The sequence below is a fragment of the Physeter macrocephalus genome, chromosome 11 (assembly GCF_002837175.3).
Source record: "Physeter macrocephalus isolate SW-GA chromosome 11, ASM283717v5, whole genome shotgun sequence".
Taxonomy (NCBI): Eukaryota; Metazoa; Chordata; class Mammalia; order Artiodactyla; family Physeteridae; genus Physeter; species Physeter macrocephalus.
In genome coordinates, this window is record NC_041224.1 from 145,972,479 (window position 1) to 145,983,767 (window position 11,289).

The following is an 11,289-nucleotide window of genomic DNA, read 5'->3' on the forward strand; positions in this document are numbered from 1 at the left end:
AAAAAAAAAAAAAAAAAAAAAGGTAGCCCACCTAAACTGGTACAGCCTGGGCTGGAAGCTTGGTTTGGGCTGAGGCTGATTTAGGCTGGGGGTGGCATGTCAGCTTCCCAGGTCTGAAAGATGGAAAATCCTGCGTGCCATTCTGCGGGAGAGAAGGAGAGCTTAGTGCCATGCACAGCCCCCACCCCAAGCCCCCACTACCCTTCACCCTACGTGGATCCCACATTCCACATGATTTCACTGTTTCCATGCTCATCCTTCTCCTCTACCTACCAGCAGCTCCTTGAGGGCAGGCAGTTTGTTTTACTTTTATGTATCAGCAGGCCTGGCGTAGGAGCTGAATAAACCTCTGTACAGTCAGCTACAGTACAGCTCTGGAGACCTACTGTGTGCCAGACTCCAGGCCTTGGGGATTTAGAAGTGAACAAGACGGACAGATTTTGTTGGGCTCAAGGAGCCTGCAGTCTTGCAGGAAAGACAGACTTTCAACTAATCTGAGTATGAGGAGAGAGAAATGAGAAATGCAGAGGCAGGGGTCGGGGCACACAAGGAGAGACAGAACCTAGGCGAGAGGTCACAAAAGCTTCCCGGAGAAGCGCTGTTTTCACTGACTCCTAAAGGATGACTAGGAGTTAGGTGAATGGGGTGAGGGGTGGAGGGTCCGAGAGAGAGCATTCCAGGCAGAGAGAATATTTGTCGGGTGGGTGGACGGGTGAACCTGGCATTGAATTCTGAGCTCGCAGGCCCAGTGGTCCAGAGCGTTCTGATGTGCACAGGGAAGCAGGTGACTGGATTAGGGGTGTCTTGATACCGTAGTGGTGGAAGTTACCTCTTCGTTGCCCCAGTCGTGGCACGTGGACCTGTGAAGCCAAAAGGCTATGCTCTGGTCAGAAACGCTCCTCAGAAGGGGATGGAATAGATACATCGACCTCCTCTGCCAGGGATGGGGTAACTCTGGGGTTAAGGTGAAAAACCCTTCAGCCCCATGTCACGTTGCAAATGGACCCTGCCAACCTCAGGCACCTCACCCAAGGCTCTTCTCCCCACCCAGATGAGCGGGAAGTTGTTCAGAAGAAAACCTTCACAAAATGGGTGAACTCGCACCTGGCGCGCGTGTCCTGCCGCATCACTGACCTCTACAAGGACCTGCGGGATGGGAGGATGCTTATCAAGCTGCTGGAAGTGCTCTCTGGAGAGATGCTGGTAAAGCCCCTTTCCCCAGGCCCTGTGGCTGGTGCTCTGTCCCCTCTTCAGGAAGGACATGGTCTGGGGGCCCCTCCAGTTCTCATGGCCTTCCAGGGTTTCTCCCTATTCTTTTGGGAGGTTTCGGTACTAATGATGTGAGGTGTCCGTGTGGCTGACTGGGTTCTCTGAACGTGTTCATCTAAATATGTCCCAGCATAAATGCCTGGCTTTCCATCTAATATATCATCAAAACTTTTGTTAATTTTGCTGAAGCATTTCAGAATTTCTTGCCTCCTTCTTGCCACTCCCACCCGTTCATGCTCCTCCCAGAAGCCATGCAGAGCTCTTGACTTTCTCCTCTTGGGATCTGGTTATCTGTGACTGGCCTGCAGTGGGCCCACCCTCAGCCTCCTTGCTCAGGCTAGGACATATCCCATTACCCAGCTGGAAAAATTTGCCTCCTTCTTGGAACGAGGAGGAAAGTGTGAAAGATATTTTCCTGTGTATCCATCACTCTAACAAGTGGAAATTTATCACAGGCCCTCTTAGTTGTAACCCACCCGGTGGTAATGTCGCCCCTGCAGGAGAAACAGATCAGGGCTCATGCTTTGCTCAGTTACTTCCATTATGACCTTGGGCCTATCAGGCAGGACCTTCTTTGCCTCATTTCCCCCATGTGTAAACCGATACCTGTACCTGATGTAGTAGCCTAAGACCTCAGGGTTTGAATGAAAGGTACCACATTCATCTGTTGCCTTTTCAACTCCAGGCTGAAGTTAAAGAATGCCTCTTACCCCGCTAGAGAGAGTTACCACTAAGAAACCTTCCGATGATGCAGTTACTCATCAATGGGGGGTCCCCTTGAGCTTTGGCTGAGGCCGTTTGGGGGTGGGGAGGGAGGAGGTTGGATGGCAGAATGGACCCATTATCAGTCACCACACTAAAAGCCACTCTTATCACCAATCAGCAGTAAACAGTTCCTAGAACTGTGCCTAGCACATAGTAAGTGCTCAACGAACCACCTGTTGTGTTACTATATTTGAATGCCACTTATCACCCACTCAGAAGCCTTTGTTTAGACCCAGGAACAGTACTGATGCAGCCCACTTGCAGAGCTCTGGGTGCTCAAGAGAGGGAGCCTCCGAACTTTGCTGAAAGGATGGGGTTGAAAAGTGTCAAGGAGTGAGCATGGGAGTTGGAGTTTGGCATGGAGGGTGGATGCTGATGACCGGAGCTGGTCCAGGCGTGACCATGAGATTCTTCCGTGCCCACGGGGCAACGCTGTCCCTCAGCCAAAGCCCACGAAGGGGAAGATGCGCATCCACTGCCTGGAGAATGTGGACAAGGCCCTGCAGTTCCTGAAGGAGCAGCGTGTGCATCTGGAGAACATGGGCTCCCACGACATCGTGGACGGCAACCACCGCCTGGTCCTGGGCCTCATCTGGACCATCATCCTCCGCTTCCAGGTGGGTTCCTGGGGGGCAGAGCCGGCGGAGGGAGCTTCTCTGGGCCAGACTGGGTTTGGGAATCTTATAAAATGGTGAATAAGTGCGAGGGTTTGCACGTTCTGGGAGGCTGGAAGCCCGTCCTGTGGGACAATGCTTGTAGGAAGGAGAAACCATCCTGTGCATCGCCAAGTTGCTGAAGCTCAGGGCGAGCTGTTCACTCAATAGCGTAGTCTTTTGAGAGAGAGGATAGAAATTAGTAGCTGGGCTGAGATCTGGCTGGAAGACCTACTTTCATCCCCTTCCCCCGACACGTGTCACTTTTTGGGTTTTTAAGTAGTTTGATTCAGAAATTGCAAGAGTGCAGAAGATCTGCTTTTATGATTTTCACTCAGAAGCTTTTCTCTTCCCACCCTGAAATTCAGGGTCGCTTATTTGTAAGGAATTTAGAAAGCACGAGGGGGAGGAAAGCGGGGCCTTCCACCTGCTGGTCTGGGGACAGAAAGAACCTAGTTGGAGGAGGGAAGGGCAGGGAGAAGGAAGATAACACACAACTCCCGGCCTGAAGATCTCACCCAAGTGGTCTTGGGTGTCCAATCTCACTCTCTGAGGGTGTGTACGACGAAACGGTAATAACAGCAGAATTGGGGAGGATGAAAAGGCAAGAGGAGCTGCTAATCAAAATACAGTACCTTCCAATGTTCATGCCGTTCCATGGCCCAGGTGGCATCGTACCTCCTGAGGAGGAATGAGGGCATCCTGCTGTTTATTCTTGGCCTCCCCTTAGAGTTTCAAGTTGGAGCGGTCTCCTCTGACGTGGAGAAGCTGACCAAGGCAGGGAAACAGGCCTCCAGGACCCGGGGCCTCAGGCTGCGGGGCAGCTGCAGGGCTGGTGACCGGATGGATGGCTACAGAGCAGGAGGGACGGAGGGGGCCTTCCAGGGAGAGCAGGGAGGCTCTGGGCCAGATGCAGATCTCAGTCTTCCCTCTCTTGTTCCTGTGCCCACAGATTCAGGACATTGTTGTCCAAACTCAGGAAGGTCGTGAGACGCGCTCAGCCAAGGACGCGTTGCTGTTATGGTGTCAGATGAAGACGGCAGGGTATGCCCTGGGGACCAGCCACTACCAAGTTCCTCACCACCCCCTGTGCCTCCCAAGCATTGCCCTCCCCAAGGGACATAGACGCCATCACCCAGAACTACATCCGTTTGGGCGTAGTTGATGCAGTCTCTCCTGACCTGATTCTTAGAGGCCCGGAATACAGGATTCTATCCCCAAATTGCCTGGGTCAGACCGTGGGGTCTGTTGGGGGCGAGAGTCTCTTGGGCCCACCTGATGAGGGAGCCTCTTTGTGTGACTTAATGGCTGCCCTCTTGTGGAAGGGGCTCGAGAAGGGTCCGGTCCGCTCCTCTCCTGAGGTGTTGGCCCTCGGTTCACACACTTGTAGGGACCCCAGAAGAATCTGTTTCTTAGGTCTTAATGCTTTTCTTGGATGCAGCTACCCCCATGTCAATGTCACCAACTTCACCTCCAGCTGGAAGGATGGCCTAGCCTTTAACGCCCTGATCCACAAGCACCGGTAAGAGGGGCAGCGGAGCGGGAACCCCTGGGGGAGCCAGGGAGCCCTGGGGGGATTGGGACACCTTGCACTTAACATGTAGGCTACTGTTCAAGCGTCACAGGAATGGTACAGCCGTGGCGCCTCCTCCTCTCACCCTCGGCATCCTGCCTCCCTTAAATCCCCCTTCCTCACACGCTGGCGCTGACAGCTCCCTCCTCGGTCCCGTCTCCTCCTCTCGCTTCTCCGGCTCAGCCACCTGCCCGCGTCTGTCCAGGGTCTCTGCCCTGTGGGTGGGGATGCCATGCCCCCTGCCCTCTAACAGTCTGGCTTCGTCTCCAGGCCCGACCTGATTGACTTTGATAAACTGAAGGACTCCAACGCCCGGCACAACCTGGAGCGCGCGTTCGACGTGGCTGAGCGACAGCTGGGCATCATCCCGCTTCTCGACCCTGAGGGTGAGCCAGCGCCCACGAGACCGTCAGGGCGCCCGGAGGAGTGTGGGCCGTGCTGGGAGAGCCGTGGGCGTGGTGGCCGGGCCAGGGCTCCGCTCCGGCCTGCTCTTCAGACCGAAGCTGGTTCCTGACACCTCCCCTGGCTGATTGGGGGCCCACTGTAGTCTTTCCATCCTTTTTCCTTCTTTCATTCTTTGTGGTCCTAATATGGATTTCATCCTCTCACTAAAATCGCAGCCTATTCCTCTTCCACTCTCGCCTGTCACTTGGTGCCTGTCGTTGAACTTCGTGCTGGAGACGCAGGGAGATGAACCCCCTGAGCCTGACGTCTCCAACTTCCAATTGGTCCTGAGAGCCCACCCTTTCCCCTTGCAGATGTCTTCACAGAAAACCCTGACGAGAAATCCATCATCACCTACGTGGTGGCGTTTTACCACTACTTCTCCAAGATGAAGGTGCTGGCAGTGGAGGGCAAGCGCGTTGGCAAGGTACTGAGCTGCTGCGTAACCAGAGTATCACTGTTTCCCCGCTTGCCGCGCACAGGGCTTGACTGAGATGCTCCCTTTCTACCCTAAGAGCTTTATGTCTGGACCCCAGCTGTGGGAGAGGGTGCAGATCACCCCCCACCAACTTCCTCTGAAGCCAAGCATTGCCAGGTTAACGGCTCCCAAGCTGAATTCCAACACAGGTTGATGGTCTGTCCCAAACAAGGTCATAGCCCGTAGCTCTGAGCCGACCTTCCACCTGCAGACCCATGTCTCGTGAGCATTCCCACAGGAACAAAACAGGCTCTTTACTTGTGAGTTTATTGTGGTTTCATGCCTCTTAGGCTCCCACAGCCTACTGTACAGAGGAGCCACCCCACTGTACGGACCCTCGTGCCGGAGTCCTTTCCCCGGCTGGGTCTTTTGCCCCTCCAGGACAGGGACCGTTTCTCATTCATCTTCGTGCACTGGTGTTTAGCAAAGACAGTGCCAGGAAGCCCTCGATCCCTAATACCCACTCTTAAATAAACAGGACCTTGGCCTCTCTGGCGGCTGGATTGGAAAGCACAGACAGCTTTCCAGTCTTTTACAGGGTTGGGGAGGGGGGAGCTGCTCGCGATCCCGAGCACAGCCAGGTCCCTCCTGGCGTTGCCGACGCTCTTCCAGTCCGGCCCCTGCTCAGCAGTGGTCTTGGGCTCAGGGAACGAACCCAACGTAAACGCCCCAGGGCTTGCGAGGAAGAGGGCCACCTCGATTGTGGTCCCCGTTGGCATCCTCATTGGCGTCCTCGCCCTTCTGACAAGCATGAGTCACAGGGTGATTCCCTAGGTAATTGACCACGCCATTGAGACCGAGAAGATGATTGAAAAGTACAGCGGGCTGGCCTCAGACCTGCTCACCTGGATCGAGCAGACCATCACTGTCCTGAACAGCCGCAAGTTCGCCAACTCCCTGACCGGCGTCCAGCAGCAGCTGCAGGCCTTCAGTACCTACCGCACCGTGGAGAAGCCGCCCAAGTAAGGGCCCGGGCACTCGGGAGGGAGGGCATCTCGGCCGAGAAACCACCTCCAGAAGGTTGCAGGGTCTGGAGAAGGAATCCAGGAGGCGGATCCCGGAGGTTAGAGAGCGGCCCACCTGTCACCTACTTCATCCCGTTTTGTCTCCCTGCTCCCAAGCCGTCAGCCTACAGGCAGTGGGCATTGAGTAACCCCTGACTCATAGCCAAAGAAATACTTTCCCAGATCCCTGAAGGGGAGCAGCAGTGAAATCTCAGACTTCAGAGTCTCTTTAAAGAATGTGCTGGAAAGTTCCTCTCTCTTCTGTGCACTGAGCTGAGCTGCGGGTTTGTTCTTTGGTAATGACCTCTGCATCCACAGCCCCAGAGCTCTCCACGTGAGGCCTTGTTGATCATCAAACACATCCTTCTTTCTCTCCCATCTGTCACTGCTCATCCATTAGCAGAGCACTTAGTCTGCCTCTCAGGACCTCTGCTCCACTCCAGCGTGTGCAGGGCCTACGTGCACATATGCACATGCAAACACAACTGTGCACACGCGTGCACACGCACACCCACACAGACACGGGGCATTCCAGCTCGCCTGCCCTTAGCTTGGCCAGCTCCCCAGAAACAGATTTCTAGCTCACCAGTGGTACCCTCTGCCTCGTTCCTCCCCCGCTCATTCATTCATGACTGGCAAGCAGGGAAAGGCGAGACACAGAGTCTAGAATGTACTATAAACAAGTATCTGATTTCTGGCCTGACACTAACCCACTTTTAAAGTCCTAAATCCAATACAGGTAACATGCCCCATGAGTCTACCAGGCACTGCACACAGGGGTAGCATGTCCTGGCTGTGTAGACAGTGCTCAAGGCCACAGCCCTCCTGCAGTGCCTGTGAGCAGGCAGATGAATTAGGCTGGCCTCAGGGTGGGGACCTTGCTTACCAGCTGATCTTTGACTACTGCGTGGTGGAGGTAGAGGTGGGTAAATACTTGTCTATGGACAGAAATGGGAAAGTACCCAGTTACCTGGAGCTCGGACCCTGGGTTCCAGAAATCCATCCTGCTGCCAGTTCTCATCTCCTACACCTAACGTCCTCCTGGAGCCTAGCCTTTCCTCCCCTCTCAGAAGCATCTGGGCTTTTGCATCGTTGTCAGGAGAGCTGACTTATTAGAACTCAGGTGAAAGTTGCTCTCGGTGCAATATGTTCTTACGTGGATAATGCTGCTTCCATGTAAGAACATACATGGTTTTATTGACTCACTCAGCAAAAAACTGAGTAAAGAGCTAGTCAAAAGCCTTCAACTGTTTGCAGAACAGGGAAGAGTTTCTTTGTATGGATTGGTAAAACTTGATACCTATAGGAATTACCAGAACAGTCCAGTTAGCCATTCCTCCGTGGAAGCAAACGACAAGCAGATGCTGCAGTAGTTGTTTTCTCTGGTTTATGTTGCAAAGACTCAACCCCTATTAGATCTCAGTTAGCGAGTATGATAGATCTTTTAACAGGTAAGTAAACCGATGTAGATCCTCTTTACTTTTTTAAGAGAAATGTGTTTTGCTATCCAAGCTCCAAGATGCCAGGGTTCCATGTTCACTTAAAAAAGAACAACTGGCTGGGACTCCCCTGGTGGTCCAGTGGTTAGGACTCCACGCTTCCAATGCAGGGGACGCAGGTTCGATCCTTGATCGGGGAGCTAAGATCCCACATGCCGCACGGCCGACCAGAAAATTAGAAAAAAAAAAAACAAAAAAAAAACCTGGCTGTTGGAATCTCGACACTCATCTCCCTACCTCTTTTTTTCTTGACAGGTTTCAGGAGAAGGGGAATCTAGAAGTCCTACTTTTTACCATCCAGTCACGGATGAGAGCCAACAATCAGAAAGTGTACACGCCCCATGATGGGAAACTCGTGTCCGACATCAACCGGGTACAGCAAAGTTTTCCATTTCATGTTGCCAGTGTGTTGATTGAGCTCCTGATAAGGGCACATGTAATGGTCCCTGGACAGGGTTAAACCAAGCCACTTCCTGTGGTGTTATTAATGACACACCTGGCTATTGAGGGTGCTATCTGAGCCTAGCCCTGAGAGGTCAGACTCTACCCACCAAGCATCCGTTCAGCCCCCTGTTCAGGGGTGGAGGGAGGGGCAAGATAGGTGAAGGGGATGTACTAGGTATAAAATAAATAAGATACAAGGATTTAATGCACAGCACAGGGAATATAGCCCATATTTTATAACAACTTTATATGGAGTATAATCTATAAAAATATTGAATCACCGTTATACACCTGAAACTAATACAATATTGTAAGTCAACTATACTTCAATTTAAAAAATTAAAAAAGAAAAAGAGGCAGTTGCTACATATTTCCAGCTCAAAGTTGCCGTAAGAATGGGGATGTAGCGGGTTTGCCAGTGGGTTGAGTGAGCTCCTCATAAGGGCACAGGTAATGGTCCCAGGACAGGGTTAAGCCAAGCCACTTCCTGTGGTGTTATTAACGACACACCTGGCTGTTGAGGGCGCTAAGTCTAGCCCTGAGAGGTCAGACTCTACCCCCTGTCCACCGGTTCAGCCCCCCTGTTCAGATGCCCAGAGTCCATTTTTTAGAGCCAGTTTTATAGCCTATTCTCTATAGAACCTTGGGGGGTTTTTTTTGGAGAATATTGACTACTTTTAACAGAAGGGAAATGTCTTATGACATTTCGGAGGTTTGGGGGCCTACCACCACCTGGAAGTTCCAGTGGAATGGAGGTAGCCATTTAGCCAATAGGAATTTACTGAGCATCCACAGAGGCAAATAACACTGTACTAACCCAAGAGTCTGAGGCAGATCTAGGAGAAGAGGGAACTGGGGGGTCATGACCAGTGCTCCCTGAATCTTTCACCTGCCCAGACAGGAAAGCCGAAAGGCTGTCACTGAGCTTTAATCTAGGCTCTGCCTAGATTCCTAAAATCGCTCAGTGTTGGGTGAAAGAGTCGGGACCCCCAAATCCCAAGAGCTCTCCTCTGCCCCTCGTGCAGGCCTGGGAGAGCCTGGAGGAAGCTGAGTACCGGCGGGAGCTGGCGCTGAGGGAGGAGCTCATCCGGCAGGAGAAGCTAGAGCAGTTGGCCCGGCGCTTTGACCGAAAGGCTGCCATGAGGGAGACGTGGCTCAATGAAAACCAGCGGCTTGTGGCCCAGGTAAAGGGGGCCGCACTTGGGGTTGCAGGAGAGGGGGAGCTTTCCAGAGCCACCAGTAGACAGCAGGGCTGGAGCCCACACTGGTCTCTCGGTGGCGGCAGCAGGATAAGCCTCTCCACAGGTCTTGCAGCCCTGCTCCCTGTGACTGGGTGGATCAAGATTCACATCTGAGAAGGAACTCTCCCAGATTGACAAAGCCTCATTTTTAGGAAAGAGCCATACAATCCAAAAATGGCCCCAAAAGTTGTCTCACGTGAGCCAATGGCATCACCTAGAGCCAGAGTTCAGGTTGACATTTCAGTGGTCCTCCGGGGGTGTGATGAAAGCAGCGCACCTCGTATGTGTCAGACGTGCCCCTTGGACTCTGGCTGCGTGTGGGCTGCGTCACATTTCACTAGCTGAAAATTGACCCCGGGACTGATTCTCCATGAGAGCATCTGTTCCTTCCCACTTGGAGCTTGGAATCAAATTTCCCCTTTCAAAAAAAAAAAATTTCCCCTTTCATCCAGAAAGGGGAAAGCAAGCATTCTGAGAGAATTGGAGAGTGTGCATGCACCCCAGATAGCATGGGGGTAAACCATCTGTGTACAGCCGCATGGTTTCCTAGTGAGAAGCCCCTTCCTGCCCAGAATCGGGCAGGTCCACGCAAGGCAGGGTGGTGAGTGCCAGCAGGTGGTGAAAGAGCTCTGTTAGTAATATTCACCCAGTGTTACCCACAAGGATGGCACGGTGAGTAAAATCACAAGCTTCTTGTAAAGGTCCTTGTGAGACATTTAGTCTTTGGAACTTGGCTCTGATAAGATAGGCTGAAAAAGATGGCAGAAGTAACTCGTTGGGAAAGGGCTTTCCCGTCCAGCGGTTGTTCCGAAGGGACCCCTGTTTCTCTGCGTCTGGGGACCAGCCAAAGGGAGCCTGATTGAGCTGCCTGTTTTCCTCCCTGGGGGACAGGATAATTTCGGGTACGACCTGGCAGCTGTGGAGGCCGCCAAGAAGAAGCATGAGGCCATTGAGACGGACACAGCTGCCTACGAGGAGCGGGTGAGGGCCCTGGAGGACCTGGCCCAGGAGCTGGAGCGGGAGAATTACCACGACCAGAAGCGCATCACGGCCCGCAAGGACAACGTCCTGCGCCTGTGGAACTACCTGCAGGAGCTGCTGCAGTCCCGGCGCCAGAGGCTTGAGAAGACGCTGGCCCTGCAGAAGCTCTTCCAGGACATGCTGCACAGCATCGACTGGATGGATGAGATCAAGGTGGGCTCAGACACCCCCATCCCCCGCCCCCGTGTCCGCCTGGGGCTTCAGCAGCCGCCCTGCAATGGGAGTGTGCTTCCATAGGCACCTCCCAGCCCCACCTCCCTGAGTCAGGGTGGAGAATCCGAGGCAGCGCAGCATCGGGCTGCATCCGCCTCTCAACGGCTTAGCTCACACTTCTCCAGCCCAGATCTTCTGTACTCCCCGTGATCAAGAAATCTGGGGTTCATGGTAGCACAGGTGCCAACTTGCAGGGCCTAGAAGACACAGACATCCATCAGGAGCCTGGAGAATCAGGCTCTGGGTAATCACGATTTGACTCTGGCGCGAACCCAGACCTCCCGGCACAGAGCCACCAAGAAGTCTGTCTCCTCTCTCTCTACCGCAGTGGCTCTCACGGAGCTTTCTAAAAATACACACGCCCAGGCCCCACGTCAGGGACACACATAGGAGATTGAGTGTAGGGCTTGAGCTCCTGAAAGGGGCTCCCTGAATGATTTTAATGGGCACCCCCAGTGGGAACTCCTGCTCTGTAGCTTCTTTCCCGCTGAGCAGCTGCCGTCGTCCAGCTGCATCTGACTCATCCTGGTCCCAACACGCCACGGATGCTCCCTTCAGAGGGGTCTTTTCCTAGCGTGTGGGTTTCTTCACCTCTCCTCGGTCCCTCTACCTTATCTGTCCTCTTTGCCAGGCTCACCTCTTGTCTGCCGAGTTCGGGAAGCACT

At 53.4% G+C, this 11,289-nt stretch overlaps 1 protein-coding gene across 1 annotated transcript in view; it reads left to right on the forward strand.

Annotated features, from left to right (window-relative positions):
- Window positions 1-11,289, forward strand: part of SPTB (spectrin beta, erythrocytic) — a 55,501-nt gene that overhangs the window by 27,181 nt on the left and 17,031 nt on the right. Inside the window, exons 3-13 of the mRNA XM_028495115.1 lie at window positions 1,052-1,203; window positions 2,478-2,651; window positions 3,640-3,731; window positions 4,129-4,209; window positions 4,531-4,646; window positions 5,019-5,131; window positions 5,957-6,144; window positions 7,941-8,058; window positions 9,155-9,313; window positions 10,262-10,564; window positions 11,256-11,284. Of these exons, the coding sequence (XP_028350916.1) occupies window positions 1,052-1,203; window positions 2,478-2,651; window positions 3,640-3,731; window positions 4,129-4,209; window positions 4,531-4,646; window positions 5,019-5,131; window positions 5,957-6,144; window positions 7,941-8,058; window positions 9,155-9,313; window positions 10,262-10,564; window positions 11,256-11,284 (1,525 nt within the window). The remainder of the gene's footprint in view (window positions 1-1,051; window positions 1,204-2,477; window positions 2,652-3,639; window positions 3,732-4,128; window positions 4,210-4,530; window positions 4,647-5,018; window positions 5,132-5,956; window positions 6,145-7,940; window positions 8,059-9,154; window positions 9,314-10,261; window positions 10,565-11,255; window positions 11,285-11,289) is intronic.